Source organism: Artibeus jamaicensis, unplaced genomic scaffold (genome assembly GCF_021234435.1).
Source record: "Artibeus jamaicensis isolate MK-2021 breed Jamaican fruit bat unplaced genomic scaffold, CSHL_Jam_final contig_1015, whole genome shotgun sequence".
Lineage (NCBI taxonomy): Eukaryota > Metazoa > Chordata > Mammalia > Chiroptera > Phyllostomidae > Artibeus > Artibeus jamaicensis.
Genome location: NW_026521194.1, coordinates 10,623,062 through 10,648,428, shown reverse-complemented (window position 1 = coordinate 10,648,428; position 25,367 = coordinate 10,623,062). Strand labels below are relative to the sequence as shown.

Below are 25,367 nucleotides of genomic sequence, written 5' to 3'. Positions count from 1 at the left end.
ATTACCAAAGAGACAGAGTCAATATTACATAAAGACACATTTTAGACAGAAAGATAGCTAAGTTAGACATCAAAAAGGCCTTATAATAAATTTCCTATATAACCTCTACTCAGTCTAGTGTCCCCTTTTGGCCCATGCCAAATTCTAAGAACTTTAATAAACAATAAGACATTTAAACTCTGTACATACAGCTATTTCAAATTGTCTGATTAATGGGTCTCCTAGTCAAAACAACCTTAATCGTTTAACATAACTGAAAGTATGGAAATTCTTGTACCTTTCCTGGTTACCTCTGTATTGGATTTTTCTGCTTAACTGATCACGCCATGCACCTGTTCCTTTAATGTTATATAACAATCTCTATAAAAATAAAGCCTAAATCAAACTCTGAGAGTTCAGCCAGACCCACAGAGGCTGGCTGTTTTCCAGTATCCAATCGGGTGTCTGACTCTTCATTCATCACCTGCACTGTCCATCCTTCGGAGACACTGAACCCTGCCAAGGCTGGACCCCAGCCTGAATATGTAGGTTTTTTTGCAGTGTTTCCCTGCTCAACACTGCATATACATATCTTTGTATATAAATCTGTCCTTGTCTCTGACTATTTCCTTAAACTCCTGAAAGAGAACTTACTAGGTCATGGAAGGGAGCATGAATATTGTTAAAACTTTAGGATTCTTTTTTTCAAATTGTCCTCTAGGAAGCTTGTAATAATTTGCATCTTGCCAGCCTTCTCAATGCATCATCAACACTGTCGTCTTCTTCAATGTTTTAAAATCTTTTTAGAAAAACAATGGGATCTGATTATTGTTTTATTATGCATTTTATTACCAGTGAAGCTGAATGTTTTCTCATTTACTTACAACTGCCTATTTCTGGTTCTTCCTTTGGTACACCTGGTCCATATCACAGGCCAATTTTTCTATCAGCGTGTTCCATATTTTCCTTCCTTATTTGTGAGAGCTCTTCATATCATACACCTGTTGTGTACTGTAAAGGTGTTTTTTCTTGTACTTTTAAAATGTCCTTACATTGTTTTTTTTTAAATCAATGCCGATTTTACCTTTTCATGTTTCGCCCACATCTACCCCTCTTTGCTTTGCAACTCCACCCTTTCCCAGCCCAGCCTACAGTTCTGGCTCCCAGTCCCAGGTTACACAAGTAGGTGTCTCCACCGCAGGTATCTCCTCTTCCACCCGCCAGGACCCACAATCCGGACCCACAATCGGGGTCCGCCCGCCCAAGACCTGCTCACGTACTCAGGTGCAGCAGCTCGGTCGCGATGGCCTTTCCGATGCCCGTGCCCCCGCCGGTGACGATGGCCACTTGATTCCGCAGCAAGCCGGGCACCAGGCAGCTCTTGCCTGGAACACCCATGACTACTGGGCGTCTGAGGGCACTCTGGGCAGGTCCACCTCTGTGCTGAGTTACGGGGACCTCAGACGTGGGCGGGCCCGAGCGGCCACGTGACCACCGGGGCCCCGCCCCGCCCGCCACGGCAGCTTTCCAGCCTCCCATCCTCCGAGAGACCCTCCCCCGCGACGGCGGGCGTCCCCAGCCACTCGGTGTCCCCGGCACGTGTAGGTGAGATTATTCGTTCGTATTTTTGTTGTTTGTTAGTTTTTGTTCTTATAATTTCGATGCCAAAGGGTTGTTGGGCTTGGGTGGCAGAAGGGAAACAGACAAAAGGCGGGACTGTGCGCTATTTTGAAAAATGCAATCCTCAGTGCTATAGCTCTCACGGTTAATTAAAATTAAATCTCCAGGGCATGTGGGGACAGAGAGGCTGCAGCTTGGGAGCCTTGCTGCACCCGCCGGCGTCGGGTGACGCTCTGGCCCCAGCTGCTGCGTGCGGCAGAAGAGAAGGGGCTGGATCCACTGAGGGGAAGAAATGCGCTTCTAGATCCTTTCCTCCTCCGGAAGGGACCCTGGGGAGGGTCGTGGGGGTCTGGGAGGAGAGTACCATTGCAGTTCTTCACAGACGCAAGAGAACTGCTTTCAAAAAATAAACTCGAGCCCATCTCTACCTCATCTCCCTCTCGGGGATGTAGGGAAGAAGCCACTCTTACCAGATTGGAGATCTGCTCCATTTCATCCGGGCTGCATAAATGGATGAGTCTGAAAGAGGAGGGTTCCTTGCATGAACGCATCAGTAAGAGAGAGAGATACAGAGAGAGAGAGAGAGAGAGAGAGAGAGAGAGAGAGAAAACCAAGCCCCCAGTTCATGTCTTAGAGCTGTGGGTAGGGGGAAGTTCTCCGTGTTTGAGTACCCCATCACAGTGACCTATTATTCACATTCTTCTTCCTGTTTATTGTTCATCTTGGTTCATCTTGCATGGTTCTGTCAACCCACCAGAGTGAGATTACACCTGGAATGGCCTGGGGAGACTTTGCCTAAGAACTGTGAAGATCCGGGAACTGTGTCAGTTGCTGTGGTCTTAACCATCCAGGCAGAATGCTCTTTCTGTCTGTTGTCAGAGTACTATATTTACCCCTGCTGGTCATTAAAATAATGTAAAAGCAAACAAATGCCAGTATTCTTTGCTTGGGGTTGCCACCTAGTTATTCACAGAGCAAATTGAAAGTAGTTGAGAGTGGGGTCAGACACCTTCCTTCCTGTTCTTCCACCCCCTGCCCTTTTCTGACCTCCTTTAAGACACCCTTGCCCCTCCCTCTCTGTTGCTGACAGGTTCTAATGGACACTCGTTTTCCTCTTTCCATTTGCTCAATGATCTAGGGATCACTTACATCTACTCTTAAGTCAGTTATGTAGTTATGACCGAATTTTTAAAAATTACACCATCACCTCCATAACAAAGACATAAATTTATGTAGTAAAGTTAGAAATATTGTTGCAGAAAAGTATAATTCTGGTGCTTTAATCCCAACGACAAAAAAATTTTTTAACAGGAAGAGAGATTGATTAGGTTCTGAGGAGTTTCTTATTCCAGAAAATTCCATGCTTTCTTTCCTGGGAAGAAGGAACACTTTAAGTTTCTTTTAGAGATCATTTTATAAAGACACAACTGAATGTGGTTTGTGACAGGGCTGAACCTGTGCATTCACAGAGCTCTGCCCGGGTGGGTCCGTGTGGCCCGGCTGTAGCATAGCCTCCCTGTAGCGGCCAAAGGGACTGAGACAGGGACTCTGCAGTCCTCCAGTGAAAAGGTGACTGGACTGGCTTCAGGCCGGTTTTGGCTGCTGAGGATGACAAGCAGCGGTTGCTCAGCAGCAAGGAAGCTGCAGCATGAGCAAGCAGAAAGCTAGTTGTCACAGTCCTGAGAGAGCCCGTGATTAAGAGAGATGGGGTCTCTGTGAGAGCTCTTTTGTTAAAAATAAAGAGTCATGTCGTCTCTGCCTGTGACCTCAGCCGGGGTTTGAAAGTCTGCTACGCCCTTCAGGCCTGGAGACCCGGCCGTGGTGCTGCCTCTGGGAGGCTCTTCGTCTCCAGATTTTCCCTGGCTTCTGGTTGAGCCCTCTCTTCTCAGGGCAACCATGTCATGTCGCGCTGACTGCTCCTTCGGGGACTCAAATGCTGCCCTTCCCTGCACTCTGCGTCACTGCCCACTTTGTCCTGGTGAAAAACGCATCGTCACAGCCATCACCCTTCCACACTCCTAGCCTGTCATCATCACCCATTAGCACAAACTCCCTTCATCTTCTGAGAGTCCCTTGCTTACCCATCTTCTCACCCTCCTCTGCCCCATCTGCCTGGCAACTTCATTTTCTCCCACTGCAAAGCAGCTGCTGGCTCAGATTATAAGGGCCTGTGGGATTCTCAACGTTCAGACTCACAGAATCTCTGTGTGGGGTAGAAGAAATGTCAGTGAGGCCTCTAGTCCCACCCTCTCCTTGAAGTAAGAGCCCAGCCTGCACAAATAAGACTCTTAACCAGTTCACAATATTCAGTCAATATTTATTATGCACCTTCCATGTGCCAGGTACTATTCTAGGCATGGAGGATACAGTACAGTGGACAAGATATTTAGGTGACCCTGCCTTTTGGGGTTTACATTCCAGCATGTACGTATGTTGGGAGCAGGCATGGGGGGTGGAAAGCTGCCGTGAGAGGTAAGACAATAAGCAGAAAATCAGATAGTAAAGATCAGGTCTTACACTAAGAAGATGCTCAAGCGCCTTGTAACCAACTGTCTTTGCGGCCAGGAAGTATTTCCTCTATAGCGATGGTCAGATCCTTCCTAGATGATGAACCTGTCTCAGCGTAAGAGCCTGTTAGAACCAAGTAGTTTGACAATGACAAGAGAAATGTCACAGGACCACAGAATAACAGGTTGCACGCAGCCTGGCTGTGCTCACAGCCAAGTCAGAGCAGCTGGCTGGAGGCTGAGAGTTTTTAAGTTGCTGTTCCATCATCGTTCCAGTCATTTGATGCTTGTCTAAGCCTGGTTCCCTTCATTTTTTCATTGGTGAGACTGTCTTTCTGAGAGAGGTTAATGGTAATTTTCAATGGTAAAATGATAAGCATTGTATTTCCTAGCTGGCCTAGTATATCTAATGATGGTAAGTCAAGGTGCTATGGAGAGAATCCGGCCACCCCAAGACAGGTAATAATAGGTGGCCCTGTGGGAGACACATACGCATTCAGAGAAGAACTGAAAGAATGGGAGGCTGGGACCAGACACAGTTCACTGCGGTGGGAAGTTAACTTAAAAGTGATGACACTCCACCCTTTTAGCCCCAGTGCAGGTTCCTTGGAAGAGGGAGATGTTTTCATATGGGTCAAAGTGCAAAAAGTCAAATTTTCACATGACATTCCAGACATCCCATACCAAATGGACCTGTGTTTCTCCGTGAAAGCAGTTGGCCAAATAGTAGGCATTGGTGGTGGAAGAGAGGGGAACAGTAACTTTCTACTTAAGATGAGACCTGAGCTCCTGTTTACCATAGCCCCCACCATTCCTTATTGTGTCCAGATGTTAAGGCTTGGTGTCACTGATACTTTGTAGCATTTTTCCAGCCATGCTTCATGTATGTTTCTTGTGTCTCTGCAGTGAGTATAAGGGCAGAGGCTTCAAAGCTTCCTGGCTTCTCCACCCACTAAGTTCATAGTTCTACTGAGTGTATCTAGATGGGTTTGGAGAAGGCACTGGATTAGATCTGTTCCAGTGACCGCCTGGAAGCACAGAATTGTGAGCCAACTCCAGAGAAATCATGCCTGATAGTGCGAAGTCTGTGCACTAGCAGTAAACCACCACTGTGGATGCAAGGGCGGAACTGAGTAACTGACTGGTGGGGGTTAGTGACTGAGTGAGTGAATAGCAATTGGCCGGGAGGGAGTAGTAACCAGAGTTTCTGCTGATGACTTAGCCCAACAAAGGCACTTGTGCCCTTAAGGGGTATGTATGAGATTGTGGCCATGTAATTTAGAGGTTCGGATTCACAAACAGTGAAGACCCAAAGGTGGATAGTTAAGCACTTTATTCAGCAAGAGCAAAAAGAAAAGCAAGAATCAAGAGTATGTATCACCAGACAGGAAATCACCTACACCCAAACACAGATGCTGGGGAATCCCAAGAGGCAGCAATGGTCAAGGTTCTTCTGGGAACGGTTCCGAGCAAAGTGTCCTTCCCTCGGGTGGGATTCCAAAGTCTCACTTTGGGGGCTGTGCTTAAATATGTTTTAGACAAACATGGCTGTGCCAAGGGCCATGTGTGATTTTGATTAACTGTTCCCTCTGGACAAAGGGCCAGTTCTCCCAAGGGAACAGCTAAAGATCAAAAGGTGCTAAACTTTTGGGGAGGAGGGCCAGTTCTCCCTGGGAGACAGCACTGTATTTTACTCTTTCAATGAAGGTCACAGCTCAGGCATAAACAGGGAGAATTCGCCAAGTCCCTTTAACCCTTCAGCCCTATAGCTGGGAAGGTGTGCTCATCTGTGATGTTCCGATTCCCCTTTTGGTGCACTGTTGGGCGTCTTGTTGCAAGCAGAGAATAGTCTCTGTCTCGGTCTGTTCAGGCTGCTGCAATGAAAATACCATGTACTGGGTTGCTTATATTACCAAAAATTTCTTTCTCACAGTCTGAAGGCTGAGAGGTCCAAAATCAAGTTGGTGGCAGACCCAGTGTTTGGCGAGAGCCTGGTTAATAGATAACATCCTGGTTCATAGGCAGCCGGCTTCTCGCTGTGACCTCACATGGCAGAGAGAGCAAGAAAGCTCTCAGGAGTCTCTTTAATAAGGGCACTGCTGATCTCATTCATGAGTGCTGCACTCTCCTAACCTAATCACCTCCCAAAGACTCTACCTCCTAATGCCATCACATCGGGAGTTAAGATTTCAACATATGAATTTTGTAATGACACAAATATTCAGTCCATAACAGTATCATACAGTGTATGGAGCTCTGCAGTGGATTCTGGTGAGGCTTGAGCCAGCGTCCTTGTGGTATCCTTTGTACTGGACAGCTGAGCCCACCCAGGAGAATGAATTCCTGGCCCACCCAGGAGAATCAAAATTGCTTGAACCACCTGCTATCAGGGATATTGCTATCTTATGCTCCGACTCAGGAATGCATATCACAGTCTCTTATGCCTCAGGGCTGACGAATTGGAACACAGCAGAGAGGTCGGGGTATAAAATAACCTCGGACAGTCCCAGTGTATGGGGAAACATTTCTATATAGCTGCCTTAAGAGACCAAAATAACCCTGGCTTAAAACAGAATAGGTAGGTATTTTTTCTCCTATTATAGTCAAAGGAAGAGGGTTTATGGCCATTGGGATGGCTCTGATTCCTTCTTTCTCATTCCTCTGCCATCTCTATGGGGCTTCCCTTGTCTGCATGGCTCAAGATGGCTCATCAAGTTCACATTCCAGCCCTGAAGAAGGTGAAAAGGGGGAGGAGAGGTGCGAACATGGAAGTTGCACACATCACTTTTACTCATATCCCATCGGCCAAGGACTAGTCTGGATCACACGTATGTGCCAGGGACGCTGGGAAATGTTATCTTTACCAAATAAGGCCTGTGACCAGCTGAAACCCTCCATTATTAAAGAAGTAAATAGGTGTATAACAATTACGTCCCAACTGAGCTCATTCATTATAAAGGAGCTCATTAGTGTCTCTTTATTAAACTTTCCTTCAGTCTCAGTCTTTGACAAAATCAGGCTAATCCTTGATCGCTACTATGTCACTGCCCTCCTCAAATCATTAACACACTCACTTAAAATGATTTTGAAAACCCACTAGTATGTCACAACTTTGTAGAGCCTGTGGTCCAGTAAAGGAGATGGGCAACAACCAAGTAAAATCACAAGAAAAACTTAATTACAGATGTTGATGAGTCTTACTACACAGGAAATAGGCTGTTAGGACAAGGCAGAAGGAGAGTCAGAGCAGGGAACCTGTTTTCAGTTTGGCATCAGGAAGATCTTGGGGGAGGTGACTTTTGAACTGAGACTTAGGGGAGATGAAGGTGATGGCCAAGTGAAGGGGCAGGGGTGGAGCAGCAGACCAGCCAAGCCAGACAGCATTTAAAAAGACCGCAAAAGGGAAAGCTTTGGGTGCCCTTGAGGAATCCATAAGCAGCCAGTGTGAGTGAGCACTGAAGGTACATGCGAGAAAAATGGTCAAATCCGTGTGGATTTCATTTCGTAACAGTGGGATGTCTCTCGAGGGTTTTAAGCAGAAAATGGCATGATTTTATTAATGTTTTCAAAAGATCTTTCTAAATAGTGAGTGGAGAATTGGTTGGAAGGCAGCATAGTAGAAGCCAGAAGATAAGGAGCATTTTTAAGAACCATAGGTAAGAGATGATGGCCATTAGACCAAAATAACAATGTGGATGGAAAAAGTGGTGGATGAATTTGTAATTATGGGAAGTTGTCTTCAAGAATGGCTTAAAACCAGTTAAATTAAGCATGAGGTTTAGAGCCTGAGTATGTTGTTTAAAACCTATTTTTCCTCTATAGAGTGACTGAGAATCCCAAGCTAATGATTTAGTGAGGTTAACTGCCACATCTCATTCATTGGCCATCTTTGGACTGGGAGTGTAGGTGGAGGATGGGTGAAACCTAACTCCCAGAGAAAAACAAAGTCCTTTCTCTTCTCTTAATTCTAAAGATTAAAGTCTTGGAAATTGGGGAAATTCTTTTTACCCTCTGTCTCACGGAATCTAAAGGGAAGGAGAAATGTTCAGAACCTATTTCCCAGATAAAATATGAACAGCATAATAAAGTATCCAGAATTGGGGGAGGTAATGAAGTTTTCCTCTCAGTACAGTGTTTCACATCTTATTTTTAAATAGGCATTTTCCCTTTCTTCTGTCCTATCGGGTCAACAAATATACACTAAGTATCTACTATATGTTGATCCCTGGGACTTTCCACTGGAGCTGAGGAAGTGTAAGACAGTTCCTGATTTCTAAAATATTAAAATGCCCTTCTCTTTACTTGGTAAACAAAAAGAAAAGAAAGAATGTTAAAAGTGAAAAGTGTGCATCCTCTCCATTGGTTTTCCAGCACGTGATAGGATGTATCTCAGGAATCTGGGATTTGGGGCCAACAAGAACGTGGCAAACGGTTGTCCTTTATAAAATACCAGGGGATGTGTGGTTGGCGAAGTTGTGCCATCTCACTGAAAGTTGCATTCATTCATTTGGGTATACTTGCAATGTATGACTTAGTAGCCAGGAGCCTGGAGTACTGGTTGCAGCCATCTGAATTTCCATCTCTGGTGGGAGTAAGAGTGATTCTTAACCTCCATTTGTCTGTAAGACTTCCTCACCCAAGTAGATGGGGTTTGCATAATATTACACGTTTGTGTAAATGACAAACATATTGCAACACATAGAATTTCATCCACAACAATTCATTTTTATAAAAGTATTTCAGCAGCACTCACAATGCAGCAATAAAGTATTATGAGAAGTAAAGCGAAGTGAAGACTTCCGTTGAGGGTCATTTCCCAAACTCCTGTCCAACTCACCCCATTCCCTCCTTCTTGATGGCTTTGTTTTCCTATCTTTTGAATGTAGCTCATTGTTGAGACATCTTTCTATAACCTCATTCAGGAAGAAGCTCTGTGATGTGTGGACTGTAAATCTGGTCAAGCAAATTGGGCTCTTCACAAGGTGTAACTAGACGTGAGGACTAGGATGGAAGAGTCGGCATCAGTGGGAAGCCAGGGCCAGCTCCCAAGCCCCCACCAGAGCTCTCTGAGGAAGGCGGTGGCCGCTGCCCTGGCCCTGGATGGGGAAGCCACAATGGGTAGCAGGAAAAAGAAGAAGAAGGAGTTCCGCCCAGAATCCATCATCGTCTACCGGTCAGACAATGAGAAAATGGATGAGGAGCCTGGGGAATCAGAAGGTGGAGACCAGCCTAAAGAGGAAGAAGGAGAGGACTTCCTTGACTACCCTGCTGATGATGGTAAGTGTCTCTCTGGGGCCGCTTGGCTTTGGGAAGGCAACCAGATGAGGATCCTCCAGAAGACAGAAAGGCATCTGATCACTGACCTATTTCTTCTTGTTGATATGTTTCTTCTCACAATGTTGCAGTCTTCATTCAATGAATGAACAGTATTTATTGAGCATTTATTATGTTCTCTTCTAGGTCATGTGGAAGAGCTCTCCGTCCTTTCAAAACTCCTAGCATAATGAAAGAGACCAATTTATAGATAAAAATTAGTGATATGAGCATACTGTGCTAATTGCTTAATACATGTAAGATAAAGGAACAATCATAGTTGACTTGTATAATAATCAGGAAAATGCAAATTATTACAACAGTGAGTTATAGTATTCCCTCACATTTCCGATGGCCAGAAAGTGGGTAAAATATGATAACATCAACATGAAGATGTGAACATATGCTCATATACCTCACATGGAAGTGGAGTCTGCTTTAACCACTTCTCGGGAAAATGATCAATTTTGTCTAGGTTCAGGATTAAAAATATGCATAGCCTACATCCTGAAAATTCTCAGTATCTAACCCATGCAGTTTATGCCCTTCTGCATAAGGAGGTGTGTATAAGAATGTCTGTTACTGCTAATGAAGCTGTGGAGTGTCTGTATTGAGCATCACTGCAGCCATAAATGGATGAGTCAGATCTATTTGTGGAGATGGATTGATCTTAAGACATATGCACACAGTAAACAGGCAACATTTCTGCATGATCTCATGCAGTTGACCTTGCACTAAGGAGAAGACAGACAGTGAGCAAGTCAGCAAATGAAAGACAGTTTCAGGTGGTGGTTCGAATTCTCAAGACCATAAGCCATGGTGATGGGAAGATGAGTAACTCGTGGAGGGTGGGGGGAGATTGCATGGTCACGCAAGCCTTCTCTGAGGCTGTGATGTTGGGGTGATCTGAATGACATGAAGGAGCAGTGCATGAAAAGACCTTGGGCAGAGCTTTTAGAGGGAGGAGAGCAGTGAAGGCAAAGAACCTAAGGTAGAAACACCGTTGGCTGTTTCTGGAATGGAGTTATTTCTATTAGGGAGCATAGAGGACCGGGGGGGGGGGTAAGAGGTCAGAAAGGTAGGCATGGTTGGATCATGTTGAACTGTGGCAGTAAATAGTAAAGAGCGGCATTCCATTACAGTGCTCTTGCACTGGGATTTGTCCTAAGTACAAGGGGACATCAATGGAGGACTTTTAATTAGGCAAAGGAGAGACAGCTTGTGATTTATATATTTTTAAAAAGCACTCTGGCTTCTCTGTAAAGAACTGAAGCTGATGAGAGACTGTCGTCTCCTGCTGCCACAATAGCACTGGGACGAGGGTGACAGCAGGAGAGATAGCTAGAGAAGAGAAGCTGGATTCACAGTGCAGTCAGGAGCTCACTCGCAGGGGTGAGAAAAGGGAGGAGTAAACAGTGACTGCTGACGTTTCGACAGGAATGACAGAAAGCACAGATGCTGGTGTCATTTACTGAGATGAGGGAGACTGAAACCATTAGGTTCCTGGGGAAGAGTACAACCCTTTTATCTGCGCAGTCAGAGTCCCTACCACTATCCTGGGCCCTGCTCTTTACAGGGCTCTGTTCTATTCCTTTCCCAGCCATGGGGCAAGGACCTAGGGGTCAACCTAAAAAGCCTGTGCTCTCCCCACCTCCATCACTTGTAGGCTACATTTCACATACTGGTACCAAGGACCATGGAGTTCCTTGTTTCAGTGTCTCTAACCTCACTTCCAGGGTAGCCAAAGGATGGCTGTTTGGTGCTTAGGTGGTGGTGGTGGTGGTAGCAGTGTTGTATGTGTGTGTACAGAGTTTGGACATGAGGACTGGGATGTCCACAGGCTTGTGAGAAGGCCCCCTCTCAGGGCAGCACAGAGAAGGGAAGGGGGCTGGGCTGCCCATCAGCATAGTGCACACATAGTGCAATCTTCATACACAGTAGGTGGTACTCATAAGCAAAATTTTCACAGTACTTGTAACCTAGAAACAAAATCACTATAAAATGGTGCCTATAGTAAAGAAGTTCCTCCCATTCCGTCATATCACAGAGATTGTGTCAAAATTGAAGCCCAGAAAAGTAGAAAGAGAACACAAAAACACAAGTTTAATCTGCTTCACAATTTTATCAGTGTGGATGAAAGTTCTCTGTGGGAATAATCCTACCAGTATGAATAGTCACCCCCTAAGGGACCCATTCAGTCCATCACTGAATTACTGACTCCGGTACCATATCAGATGCTGTGAGTGGACACTGTCATCAGCCCCAGCCTCAAGGACAGCACTGTAATGGAATGCCGCTCTTCTGATCTTGACTTTACCTCTTTCACGCCCTTCAGGTATGTGGAACATGCCCTCGGACAGCCGCTATGTCACATTAACTGGGACCATCACACGAGGGAAGAAGAAGGGGCAGATGGTGGACATCCATGTCACATTGACAGAGAAGGAGCTGCAGGAATTGACCAAGCCTAAAGAGTTGTTGAAGGAAGCAACACCTGATGGGAGAAAGCTCTGCCAGATGGCAGCAGACCGTGGACCCCATGTGGTCCTCTGGACACTGGCCTGCCTGCCTGTGGTTTTTATTCTCTCTTTCGTTGTCTCTTTCTACTATGGCACTATCACTTGGTACAACATCTTCCTTGTGTACAATGAGGAGAGGACCTTTTGGCACAAGATCTCATGTTGCCCCTGCCTCATTCTCTTCTATCCAGTGCTCATCATGGCCATGGCCTCTTCACTGGGCCTCTATGCTGCTGTGGTTCAGCTCTCGTGGTCCTGGGGAGCATGGTGGCAAGCTGCCCGGGACATGGAGAAAGGCTTCTGTGGCTGGCTTTGCAGCAAGTTGGGTCTGGAGGAGTGTTCTCCTTACAGCATTGTGGAGTTGCTTGAATCTGACAATATTTCAGGCAATCTCTCCACCAAGGACCCCACACAAGAAGTAGAAACTTCCGCTGTCTAAACTCCCAACAGCTTACTTCCTCCTCTGGTCCCAGTAGCCTGTATATCATCTTCCAATTGCAGAAGATTCTTTAAATTATTCCCACCCCCCCTTCTCACAGTTCTGGAAAATTCCAGCCTGCAGTGATCTGCTCTACTATCTTGATGGTTCTAAGAGGGCAGGGAACAGAAAAGCAACTTATGCAAGAGTTGCTCATACAATGGATAAACTCTTCTTCACTCCTTGCCCTAAAACAGCCATTTATCTGGGACAGGGAGCTCGGTCGTGTATCATTTTAGGAGCTTGAAGTTGTTACTGGTGCCCGGAATCCAGGGTAGCACGTGACAGGGAGAATAAGGAGGTTCTGGGGGGACCAAGAAAGTATTAGATAAAGATACAGTGAAACATTCAGAAAGCAGGCATACCACAGCGTATCAGAAAGTAGAGGTTTGTGTGTATCACTTAGACTTATTTAGCTGCATGTAATTGATATCCCCAAATATCAGTGGTTTAAACAAGGGAGAAGTTTCTTTCGTAGAAGAAGCCTGGAGACAGACCATCAGTGGACCTGCTGAGTCACTGGGATCCAGGCTTCTTTTATTCCCCTACCATTAGTGAGATGGGACCCCCAACACCCCTCTGCTGATTACATCCGCTGCCATCTCACTGTTTCTGGCAGAACAGAGAGAGGGGCAAAGAAGCACATTCTCTGTACTCAAGGACACGTCCCAGAAGTCCCGCTCAACACTACTGGTATCTCATTGGCCAGACCTTAGGTATGACCTCACAAGCAAGAGAGGCTGCAAAATGTAGTCTTTGGGGCAGTTACATGCTAGATTAGATATTGTGGTTATGTTCATTTAAGAGGAAGGGGAAAAAAGAAGAATAGCTATTTTGTCAGTTAAGGAAGAATCCCAGTAATTATTTAAATACATTCAGATTCCAAACTGCTAATATAGCTTTATTTATTTATTTATTTATTTATTTATTTAGATCTAACTCTTACACAGATTTTATATATAGGTACTAGCTATATATACTATGTATATGATATACAGAGATGTCAGTAACTCATGTACTTGGCAATTAAATGTAATGTCACGTGGTTTCAGGGTTTTTTAGAAGGGAAGAGTAAACAGTTGAATACGATTATATAATAGTAGCATATCTGTTTGGTAGTGAAGATGAGACTGTGATATTTTATTTATAGATTAAAGACTTAAGGGAGGCATTGCATCTGTACGTACCCCCTTCCTATCCCCAACAGGGTTCAGTAGCCCTAAATAGAAAGATCAGTGGGCTTTCTGTTGTTCGGTGCAACCTTATTCACTGATAACTTTCTGGCGTTTAACAACAAACACAATCTTTGCTGTGCTGAGAAGACTTCCTGGATACCAGGGGGTATAAACCAGATGAATTCAAATTAACATTCTGAAATTAAAAAAAAAAATTTGTTCCTGAAAGTATATTTCTAATTTTTTAAAAGTTGAATCATCACAGGTCAAGCGGTTTTTGGAGGTTTGGAGCCATACAAGAACAGCTGGTACTCATTTCTTATTGGTGTCTCAGGAGGAAGCTGTTGAAAGAACTGGGAATCAGACCACACTAGTTGGGCATGCTCTCCTACAAAAGCCCAGGGATATTCGCCTAATGCATGGTGCTGAAATCCATCTTCAGAAGACACCCCCAACCCCTTTAAAATAACTACTTTTAGTTTGACAAAATCAATGTTCTGTCCACAATTCTTGAAAATAAACTTGGTGCTCTCTGGTGCTTTTTGCAGAGATGTAAACAATTGAGATGAAAACAAAAATAAAATCTAACGTGCTCACTTTGTCTTTAAGTTTCCCTCAAACTATTGTACTTTGAATGCAACAGTTTGCAGAAAAAGGGTGACTATGGTGGCTTTCCTATACATGTATAATGCTCTTAATCTGAATCTTTATGTCTTTTTTTCATGTGCCACTAATTTATGGAGATTCTGTTTCGGTGCACTGTTTCCATGGTTGCATATTTACTTACGCCTGCATTGGGAAGTTGCAAACACTTTGTCACATTTTTGGGGGGGTTAGGGAAATTAATAACCAAGGCCCAATAGTTATAATTAGGACAAAAGTAAGAGGACATAGTTGAATGGAAGGGGTGAAATAAGGATGATGCCCAAGGAACACCTCCATGAATTTGACATGGTCCTCACTTTAGCTGGGATCGCCACCTAGTGGCTTATGGAAGAAAATTATTTCAAAGGGACTATCTAATGAGGTGTGTAAAAGCCTAGACTAGTAGAAGGAAAATTAAACCAGATTGGGAGGCTTAGGGGGGCACCTAGATAATGATGCCATTGTCTTTTTTTCATCCCATCCGTTCTCATCATATGTGACTATGGCTCCCACGAATCTCTATCCCAAAATGCCCTTTTTCCTCTACCAGCCATAGCCCATTAACTTGTCTTCCTTTCCACCCAACTCCATATCGTACAAATCCAAACAGACCCTGAACTGACAGGGAGAATTGGAGTGAACAAAGCCAGAAGGCTTTTGTTATGGAGGAAGAAGGGAATAACCATACATGGTGTCACACTAATATTTGCCCCTTCACCCTTGACTAATGAAGGCCTTGTGCCAGAGGAAGCAGTGCTTGAAAGTTTACTTTCATTCTCTGCACCACAACTGCCCAGCTGTCTGGGAGCAGGTGAGGGGGTGATTCTAAAGACTCCCCTAAGGATGTCTGAGGTGCAAACAAACACAGGTGCTAGAATCTCTTTCATTTCTTCTAGGGAACAAACCTGTACTGGAGGGTGTGTGGGTGTCAGAGGGGAAGGGAGAGAGAAAAGAGGGAAAGAGGAGTGGGAAAAGGCAATAAAGGAGAGGCTACATGGGAGATAAAATTATGGACAAAAACCATGTAAATTTCACCATGGTGGATCTCCAGTAATTATATACTGTGTCATTATAAAAAGTTTTTTGAAATAATTGAGTTTTCCAGGAACTCCTTGACTTTGAATCAACAGCTTAAAGAAGTTCCTGGGCACCAAGAGCCTAGTCCGAAAATGTCTGACTCTCTGCCTTCAGTGCATTTACAACTTCAGTTCCCGCAGGGACATCTTTCCAGCTTTAGTGTCTGCTTTTCCAGGTCCAATCAAGGGGGAGAGAATCTGGTTGGATTTGATTTTCCAGTCTGAGCAGAACTTTTAGATACTCTGTTGGTTGCTGGACTCTTTGTCCATCTTGTAGCTTGTGGGTCATTTGGTATAGAAAATAGCTGTTTCTTGCAAGGTTCAGCCTGAACAATTCTCCCTCAAAGGGGACAAAGGCCGGACGTTTTCCCTTTAAAGGGACACTGTAATTGACGGCCGCCACGTCTAGAACATACATCTATCTCCCCTACTTCTCTCTTCCAGGCTACCGACACTCAGAACTACTGGGAGATCCTTAGCAGGTGCTGTTTCATGCCTCAAGGCTTCTACATATTCCATTTCTTCTCCGAAGAATAGCCCACGTGCTATTCTTCTCACTTTTAATTGCAGGTAAAATGACTGTTCCTTTAGGAGTTGGTTCCAAAGTCATAGCATCTGTGAAGTCTTTCATTATCCCCCCTTTTTGGAAAAAAACCCAAGCTTTTAAGAAAAGTGACTTTCTGAATTCATACGTATACTCAAGGAAATCTAAAGCGAGAGCGCTGACAAAAAAACGCTGTGGGTGTGGTTCTCAGTGACAGAAGAGGGAAGCGAACCTTTTGGATAAGTGATGTGTATTTATCTAGTGACGGTGACTTGGGCAACTCAAAAATTACAAGCGTTTCCGCTCCAGAGCGCCGCGCCAGAAATCTGCGCATGCTCAGAGCGTCGGCGCGCAGTTTCCCCGCCCCTCGCAGGCTCCCCGAGAAGCGGCAGTTCCGAGCACTCCGTGGCTCCGGGTCTGCTGGAACTGAGTTGCAGTGTTGCAGTTTCCCACTCGGAAGAAGCAACCCGAGGCGCCTATTGGAGCGGCAACATGGCGCGGTCCGGGAATAAGGTAGGAGGGGGCGTGGGCGTGTACCTGGCAGGTTCCGAGGATGGACGGTGTGGTTTAGGAGCAGGAATCCTTGAAATATTATATAGACTTTTCTGTTTCCTTATGAGAAGTTCTATATTGTGAAACCTTTTGTTGATACTTTTTGGATACCTGATTCTTAGCAAAAGGCTTCAAATTTTCTCCTTTAAAAGTACGTAGTTTTTATAATTGCAATAAATGCAGCAACATATTTTGGGACTCTTACATTTTTTAAGATTCTTATGCTCGAGGCAATGAAACTTTAGGATGTAAGTTTTATTATTCTCAGAGGAATTTTGTAAGCTTATTCCCACCTTTTCTCCAAACATTCGATTTTCTCCTCCAGAAAGCTCTTAATATAAATGCATTAAGTTTAATTCTTTGTAAACTAGGGAAAAACTTAAATAGCCTTCCTTTTTCATGTGTTCCCTGACATATAACCACATTTAGAAATCATGTACTGCGTAACTTCCCTGATAGGACCTCATCCAGCTTTTTCAAACACTTCTAGGCTCAGGGGATCACTGCTTCAGAAAACTGGTTCTTTTACTGATCACTTCTAATTTTTCTCTCTTTGTATGGATTCAAACCAATCTCTCTGTTAACTTATCTCTCTCAAAGACCTATCCTTATGTTACACAGCTCTTAGATATTTGGGAGGAACTATGATGTTCCCCTAAATCTTCTCATCTGGTTTAAATATCCATTTTTTTTCAAACTGTTCCTCACACTACATGGTCTTCAGATCCTTCTATAACTTCCAACTTTCTCATTTCATATTTGTTTTTTTTTAAAAGATTTTATTTATTTTTAGAGAGAGGGTGAAAGGAGGGAGAAAGGGTAAGTGAAGCATTAGTGGTGGTTGCCTCTAGTGCTCCCCCTACTGGAGACATGACCTGCCACCCAGGCATGTGCCCTGACTAGGAATCGAACTCTCTAGGCTTTGGTTTGCAGGCCTGCACTCAATCCACTGAGCCACACCAGCCAGGGCCTTTATATTCAGTTTTAATAATCTTTCTTACAAAATGTGATGCTCAGAACTGCTCATGGTTTGTCAGATGTGGTCTGATCAGTACAAAGCACAGGTGAGACTATCAGTGTCAAAGAATGTTAACTCTGGAAAAGACCTTCCGATCTCATCTAGTCCAACAACTGCTTTCTGCCTCCATGAATTAACAGTGAGGTTAAGTAACATCCCCAAGGACTCAGAACTAATTGGTAATAAAGATGGGTCTGGATCTCAGGTCTCCAAATTGTCCAGTTTTGTTTTGTTTTACCATAAGACCTTTCTTTTCCTTACTTGAATTCAATAAGCCATTGACACAACTTAAAATATTTTGGAGGATGGAATGGGCATGGGGAATATAGTTCTGTGGCTGTGTCATACTAGTGACCCATTTTATAATCTACTTTGAAATTATTAGTTGCTATTGGTTCAGGTCTCCAACTCATATTCAGTTAACTTTTGGATGCCAAATACAGAATTTTACATGTATCTTTTTTATAAAATGGTTTATGTTTTCCCTGGTTTCTCAGTCCTCTATATACGTGATTATTATCTAATGAACAGGTATCTTTATTTATGTTGTTCCCTCTGACTGCAGCTCCCCTCGTTCACATAACTGACTCCTGCTCATTCTTTAAGACTCACCCAAGTTTTATATCCCCCCTCTATTTTCTCCATCAGTCTTGGATAGATGCCCTTTGCATGTGCCCTTCTAGTGGCCACTGCATACCTCTGTCATGGGACATTGTCGCTGGTATTATTTGTTCATGTGGTTTTTTTCCCCCTTCTAGAACAGATTTGGTGTCTTGGTCTTTATTTTAGATCTTCAGTTTATAAATTAGTTCAATTGTGGGGTGTCATTTTAGTATACATAGATTATAGCAGTCACCTATTGCCAACTGTAGATTATAGTAGTCACCTGTTGTTACAGAAATGCTTTATAACAAACCACACCCCACATCAGTGGTTTTCAACAAAAGCATCTGTTCTCATGCTTGTGGGTCTGTAGATCAACTGCAGTTGTCAGGTGTGTTTTAGGTTCACCTGGGCTGGACTTAGCTCCAGCTTGCAGGTTGTTTGCAGATCTGCTTCCCCTGGGTTTATTCTTGGGCCCAGACCACAGGAGAAGCCCCTGCCTGGATCATACTCCTGCCTGGCAAATACTTTCTAGTTTTTAGAAAATATTAGGACTATTTAAAGTTTCTCCATAGTAAAAATTTATATGTCTTACACAAGTTCTCCAAATAGAACACTTTCCTTCCATTTATCATGCATCCCCTAAATATCAGTACAGGTTTTCTGGATAAAATAAACACAGGACAACATCTCTTTTCTTTCTTTTTTATGACTGTTGTTAACGATTTTAAAATATTCTTTGGGACTTTGCTTCCAGGCAGCTGTTGTGCTGTGTATGGATGTGGGTTTTACCATGAGTAACTCCTTTCCTGGTGAAGAATCCCCATTTGAACAAGCAAAGAAGGTGATGACCATGTTTGTGCAGCGACAGGTAAGGGTCAGGTTGGCCTTGAGCTTGAAACTCATTTTCTAACTGCTTGTAATGCAAGATGTCCAGCTTCAGTGTTTGGGAATCTGAGGAGTTTTCTGACATGTGCTTCCGTTCAAGTCCAGCTCTCATTAGAGCCTGATGCATTTTCTTCTCTTGTTTTTGGCCCGTCCACTGGATACTACAGTTTTTACCAGAAACAAGAGGCAATGTCAAGTCACGTTTGAAAGTATAGTCTCCAGAGCGAGATGGCCTGGGTTTGGGTCCTTGCTCTGACGTGTCATTGACTGAGCTCATGCTCTCGAACGAGTCCTTCAGCTACTTTGTGCCTATCCTAGTTATCGTTTGCTGGTAACATACTGCCCCAAAAGTTCATATCTTAAATGACATCTTTTAAAAAAACATCTGTCAAGGTTTCTGTGAGATGACTGGGTAGCTCAGTTGGGTAGTTCTTTCTTCAGGCCTGTTGGACAGGCACACTCAGATGGTCACTGGGTCTGAGTCATCTGAAAGCTAACTTGAGCCAGACGTTCAAGATGGCTCAGTCCCACAGCTGGTAATTATGCCTTCTGGTGGCTGGGAACTCAGCTGGGGCTGTCCATCAGAGCCCTTACACATGGTCACTTCACGTAGCTTGGGAGTCTCAGTGCACCTCCTGCTTCTAAAAAGCAGTATCCCTAGAGTTCATGTTCTCAGAGACCTGCCTATGTGGCTTTTTATGGCCTAGCTTTAGAAATGTCAGAAAGTCATGTCTACTGTTCTCTGTTAGTCAAGCAAGTCACCAAAGCCAACTCACATTCAAAGTGGGGAGGGGGTGAACTATAAACTCTTCCATTGATTTCTGCTCTTTCCTGCCTGATACAACCACTAAGTCCATGAAGTTCTGCTTTATTTCCTGGGTGTTGCTGCTCCTTCTGGACACCTCTCCTATTTCTTGTGGGTATTGCCCTTTCCACTGGGCACTAGGACCTCCCACCTGTCATCCTAGATTTTAACAAATTCTAATGACCTGGAGTCCCCAGTGTGTCAAACATTAGAATGCCTCTAATCCCATTATTGGTTATAGTATTTGTGTTGGTTGTATTCAAGTGGTGCTGCTGTGCCCCAGGGTAGTATAGATTTTTTAAAAAAGAGAAACAGTGCATTCAGGCTCTGTTTCTTTTTTGGCTCCGCCCCTTCCATGGAGTCTGAGTGAATCAGAAGGCTGGGAGGCAAAATCTGATGCTAGTCTCTTGCTGCGGTCAGAATTTCCTTCCCTCTCCTGAAGGTTTGTTTCTGAGCAAGATTACCCCTCCTGGAGATCAATTCTTGTCCAGGAGGCAGAGAGAATTCTGGCTGGCTTGTCCCACTGGTGTGCTGGACATGTTTGAACCCCAGAACCAGTACAGTTTCTCCACATACAACTAGGGACTAGAACTGGAGTCCCTAAGGGACGGGGAGTTTTGCAGGCCAAACAAAAAGTGGAGAATGACGGAATTTCATCCTTTCCCTGTGTAGTGTTCTCCCCATTGACTCAAAAGGCTTATCCGGTAGGTGGGAACGGGACTGCCTCTTGTGTCAGATACTGTTTTTGTTTGGTTATGAAATTGTTCATAAAAAAGTCATGTGCAGAGAGTTATATAATTCTAAAGCATTGCCATATTTGTTTAATTTCTTTTTCTCTTTTTTTAAAAAATAAGATGTTATAGATAAATGGGAAGCCCCTTGTGTATCTCTTTTCCTCAGAATTTGCATAGTTATCACTATGCATATTTTATACTTTTGGTTATAAGTATATTCATAAATAATATTTAATAGTGTATGAGTCTCTCAAAAGTGTATGTGATGTTATTATATGGTACATGTAATTTTACATCTTATTTTTTCTCAACCTTATGTTTTGAGATTTATTCTTGTTGATAAACATTGTACAAATTTACTTATTTTTTTACTGGGTGCTAATATTTCATTTTGTAAGTACTCTCCAACGTGTTTTTGCATTCTTCTGTTCGTTTCCAGTTTTGCCCTGTTTGTCATAAACAGTGCCGCAGTGAACTTTATGGCTCGTTGTGTGCTTATGTACACATGTAAGAGTTTCTCTACGGTATATATACCTGTAAGTGCAGTTCCTGGGCTATAGGATATGAGCCAGCCAAAAACTTTCTAATCTCCTGAAAATCTTTCTTTCTGGAACAACCTTGGATAGTTGTTCCAGAAAGAAAGACCAAAATCTTTCAAATAATCAGTAGCTTTCATTAAGAATTAGAGTCTGATTTTGCTAGAATTGCTCAAGAACAGTTACCACCCTACTAATCACCCACCCTACATTGTGCTGAAATGAAGGGTGGGGCCTATGGTCCATGAAGTAGTCTGCTAGAACCTAGGAATTGTCGTTGTCCCATGGGCCATCCAGCCCAATATTCTATTGTTGACAGTGGCACCAGGAGCCTGCTGTAGGGAGCTGTGGTTGTCTCAGTCCCTGAAGGGTGGTATCTAACGGCTTCCAGGTGGTACTATGTGGTTTTCAGCCTTCTAACATTCTTCTAGGTGTTTGCTGAGAGCAAGGATGAAATTGCATTAGTCCTTTTTGGTACAGACGGCACTGAGAATGCTCTTGCTTGCGAGGATCAGTATCAGAACATCACAGTGCACAGACACCTGATGCTACCAGATTTCAACTTGCTGGAGGACATTGAAAGCAAAATCCAACCAGGTTCTCAACAAGCTGACTGTATCCTTTTTCAGCCAAAGAAGACTCTTAAGAAATTTTCTTTAAGCTGAGGAATGATGATCTAGTTCAGTGAGGTTCTCCTCAGAGTCACAGCTCTGACTATGGACATTTTTGGCTCCGAGGACATAGAGATGATGTGTGTTAGAATTTAACAGGAAATTAACCAGGTTGGGCTGGGTGCCTGGAGATCCTGCAGAATAGAATCTTGACCCTTCTTTGCACTAGTGATATTGAGAGGACAGGAGTCATAGAAAGGGGAAGATACCAGGGGGTACACATCATATGTATTGATAACATGTAAAGGGTTTGGTGGTTGTGATGGTCAGAAATGTTTGGACATAGAGAAGAGAATCTAGAAGAAGATAGCATCAGCATTCTCCATGCTTTCCTGGTTGGAGGATATTTTTGTGCCAAATCAGACCGATAGCCAACCTGTGAGATTTCCAGTTTCTTTACAGGTGCCCTGATTTAAAGGAGTTACTCTTATTTTTCTAAACAGTAGTGCCATCTCTGATCACTAGGAGGTTCTGCTGTGCTGAGAGCAACTTCTAAATGCTGCATAATGGATCACTTCATATTTAAGAATGGACTGTTAATCACAAACATAGATTCTAGTCATTGTAAAATGGCATGATAATTTTTGGTTAAATGAATGAAATTTGTTAGATTACCTTTTGGTTTATTTTACTTTCCCTGGTTATTAGATGTTTCAGGGTATATATTTTGATATATAACATATATGCATATATGTTAGTGAAATAAATTTTAGAAGACGGGCCATTGGACAAGTACTTTTAAATCACTACTTAGTCAGCACAGTGTCCACAGTTTCCAACACTGGACTTCGCTGGAAGAAAGCTGCATGTTCTTGGGATGAAGGGACTGTTTGCTGATATCTTCTTCCCTTAACTAGCTGAGTCCTGGATGCACTCATTGTGTGCATGGATGTGATTCAGAAAGAAACTGTGTAAGTGTCTCAGCTGAAGGGAATTGGAAATGAGCCCTTCTGCAAAAATTGTGTGGGTCGATACTCAGTGCACCATGTGACTCGTTAAGTGTGGCTAAAGAAACATTCGATAGGCTTCAGTGGTTTAGTTCAATCTCTCTTTTCATAAAAGTTTTAAAAAAGGAAGCAATGTACTGAGTGGAAATTTCTCTGGAAGGAATAAATGTTTGGCTTTCAGATTCCTTCCTATTTGACCTAAGCTAATTACAAGGCATTTTTAAAAGGAGTTTTAAAAAAATACTAAGTCATATGATCCATATGGTATTGAAATTAGATGTATAGTAACTCCGTCCAGCTTCCTAATCCATTACTTTTTAATTACTGTGCCTTTAAAATATGTCTTTGAATATATACACAAACACATCCCTTGATTGTTAGGAAAAAAGATCTGCACAAAAATCTCAGACCTAAATTTGTATTTTAATTTTTTCAGTGTCTTTAATGTTCTTTGCAGAATTCTGCCACCAGCCCTGGGAGAGGGATTAGATCTGGGTGTTTGTCAGGTGAACCCTCGCAAACCTGAAGTCACACCCTGAGAGAGCTGCTTGTTCGCCTTCCACCTGTGTGCAGGCTGGAAAGGAATCCTTTTTAATCATAACGACCGCATCTTTAACTGAAGCTAAAATTAGGAAATCAGGGACATAATATTTCCATAGTGCACAGAAATTTTTGTAAGACATTAAAATTATGAGTTATGACCAGATGAATATGTGTTTGGTAGAAACTTAGCTGAGTATCAACAGTATGTAGATTTTACATTGTAAATCACATTTGTTAGCTGTATCTGGATTCATTTCTTAGCCTCTTTCTGCTTAGTGAGCAAGTGCATTTGAATCTGTAGGAATTAGTTCAGGAGAATGATTTCCTAACGTGATAACTCTCTCTTTTAGAGGAAAGAAGTTTGAGAAGAAGCACATTGAAGTGTTCACTGACCTCAGCAGCCCATTCAGCAAAGATCAGCTGGATATTATAACTCATAACTTGAGGAAATCCAATATCTCCCTGCAGTTCTTGTAAGGCTGTATGAATAATGTTTGTAGACAAAGCCTGTGCTCTCACGACGTAGTGACTGGGCCCTTTAGAGAGTGCTTGCTCCCGTGAGTCTTTGCTCTTAGTCGGAATCTGTTAGATGACTGACCTCCACAAATGTTCACTGATTACATGCCGTGTTCTGGGAACATGTTCTGGGAACTCTTCTGAGTTTGGTGAAAGGATGAAAATTACATTGAAACACAGGAATTTAGCTCTTAAACAGCTCCAGACAACTGTATCTTGCAGTAGATAACCTTCGGATAGAGAGGATGTCAACTCAGGAATCATTTTAAGCACATGTAATGTCTCTTCTTAACTCTTTCAGATCTAAAGGAAACACACACACATATAAAATGTAGTTTGCTTATGTGTATTTAGAGATGGGAATATATTTTACAGTTTGTTGGGGAGAGAACCCTCCCCAATAATTTGAATTCCCCCTTCAGGCATTTCCCTTCTTTATCTTCTGAGTTCTTTTCACTATTTTAATCCTTCCTGCTGTGTCTGAAACCTGTTTTCTTTTTTTTCTTGTCCTATTTTTGGTGAAAGCAGAGGGATAGTATAGTACAGCGATTTTCATCTGGTATATAATGACACATGCATGTCTTAAAACTTATTGTGGTACAGCAGTCGAAAATTCCTGGTATGGGATGGTGAATTATTAGGCTTCTGGGGACACTCATTTTTCAGTCTGAGAGCTATACTAAGAAGCCTACAGCTCAGAACCTTACGCCTTTGGCTTCAAAATGCCTGCTGCAGGAGGAAATTAAGCTCCTCTCTTGCATGTGTGTACCTCTTAGAACTGCCGAGGGGCATCACCTTTCTGTAGAAAAATAGTTCGGAATAACTCATCCTACTAATACTTGTTAAAATGGTACTTCACAGGAATTAAGTGCTTTGGAAGTGACACTTCTCTTATTGAGTTAAGATTTTCTCCCCACTTCAAAAGCCCAGCTCGGCTCCTGTTGCCCGTTCATAATCCCAGGATGCCTTTATATGGCTGAAACATTCGGCACTTCTGTCAATGTCATTGGAAAGGGCTGTTTTATTTTGTATGAGCAATACTGTGAAGCATGCTGAAGAGGGAAACAAGCAGCCTTTTCTTCTACTTGCTCATTATTTGACCAGGTGTATTTTTTGAAAGGGAGGATGGGAAGCAATATGCTTTCTTCCTGTGCTACAAACCTCCAGCATGCAAAGTAGCATTTTGGTTTTATTGTTTGGTGCCTGCTGTGTGTGTTTGGTTATTCTAGGTGGGCTAAAAAAATAACAGCAGGTCAAAGAAGCGTTGAGTTCTGAGCAGGACTATTCCTTGGACCTAGTTTTTAGATTTTTCTACTGACTACCTAGAAAGTTAATTTCTGGTTTAATGCAGGATAGGAAAACTGTTACTGTAACTTCTTTTTCCTGGCTAACTTCCTGACTTCATTTTCACATCATTCTTCCCTTTTTCCTGGTTCATGTTATGGAAACAGCAGTAGCTTGATGCAAACTCTGTGTTCCACACCCTGTTTCCTGGAAGCTGTTTATCTGCCAGGTAATACAGGACATGCAAATATGTCGTGCTAGTTATACAGAAAAAAATAAAACCATGGAGCCCTGTTTTAATTTCAGAAAATAAAATGGTAGAGAAATCATCTTTAAAACCACCCATGAAGGATGACCAGCATGTTGAGTGAACCGATAAGATTGCTGAATTCAGTTGTTGAGGTTTCCAGGGGC

At 43.1% G+C, this 25,367-nt stretch overlaps 3 protein-coding genes across 5 annotated transcripts in view; 2 read left to right on the top strand and 1 right to left on the bottom strand.

Annotated features, from left to right (window-relative positions):
* PECR (peroxisomal trans-2-enoyl-CoA reductase) overlaps nucleotides 1-1,426 on the bottom strand; it is a 33,291-nt gene extending 31,865 nt beyond the window's left edge. Inside the window, exon 1 of the mRNA XM_037132278.2 lies at nucleotides 1,260-1,426. Coding sequence (XP_036988173.2) covers nucleotides 1,260-1,377 — 118 coding nt within the window. The 5' untranslated portion in view covers nucleotides 1,378-1,426. The remainder of the gene's footprint in view (nucleotides 1-1,259) is intronic.
* Nucleotides 1,427-1,520: 94 nt separating this feature from the next.
* Nucleotides 1,521-14,172, top strand: TMEM169 (transmembrane protein 169). 3 transcript variants are annotated; one of them, XR_008392685.1, is made up of 4 exons: nucleotides 1,536-1,580; nucleotides 9,029-9,383; nucleotides 11,755-12,881; nucleotides 12,947-14,172. XR_008392685.1 is itself a non-coding variant. In XM_037132287.2 (3 exons), the coding sequence occupies exons 2-3, from the start codon at nucleotides 9,113-9,115 to the stop codon at nucleotides 12,375-12,377; spliced, it is 894 nt and encodes a 297-aa protein (XP_036988182.2). In that variant the 5' UTR covers nucleotides 1,521-1,584; nucleotides 9,029-9,112; the 3' UTR covers nucleotides 12,378-14,172. The 3 variants fall into 3 exon arrangements, 2 of the variants coding, with proteins under 2 accessions (XP_036988182.2, XP_053527322.1); XM_037132287.2 differs by having other exon boundaries at nucleotides 1,521-1,584; nucleotides 11,755-14,172; XM_053671347.1 differs by having other exon boundaries at nucleotides 11,755-14,172.
* Nucleotides 14,173-16,239: 2,067 nt separating this feature from the next.
* Nucleotides 16,240-25,367, top strand: part of XRCC5 (X-ray repair cross complementing 5) — a 99,785-nt gene continuing 90,657 nt past the window's right edge. The window contains exons 1-5 of the mRNA XM_037132294.2: nucleotides 16,240-16,369; nucleotides 18,787-18,900; nucleotides 21,424-21,607; nucleotides 22,526-22,574; nucleotides 23,504-23,626. Of these exons, the coding sequence (XP_036988189.2) occupies nucleotides 16,349-16,369; nucleotides 18,787-18,900; nucleotides 21,424-21,607; nucleotides 22,526-22,574; nucleotides 23,504-23,626 (491 nt within the window). The 5' untranslated portion in view covers nucleotides 16,240-16,348. The remainder of the gene's footprint in view (nucleotides 16,370-18,786; nucleotides 18,901-21,423; nucleotides 21,608-22,525; nucleotides 22,575-23,503; nucleotides 23,627-25,367) is intronic.

Bases quoted from the DNA above. Each gene is read 5' to 3' on its own strand.
- TMEM169 (XM_037132287.2), top strand. From the start codon at position 9,113: ATGGAAGAGTCGGCATCAGTGGGAAGCCAGGGCCAGCTCCCAAGCCCC. The intron at 9,384-11,754 runs GTAAGTGTCTCT...CACGCCCTTCAG, and splicing joins TGACTACCCTGCTGATGATG to GTATGTGGAACATGCCCTCG.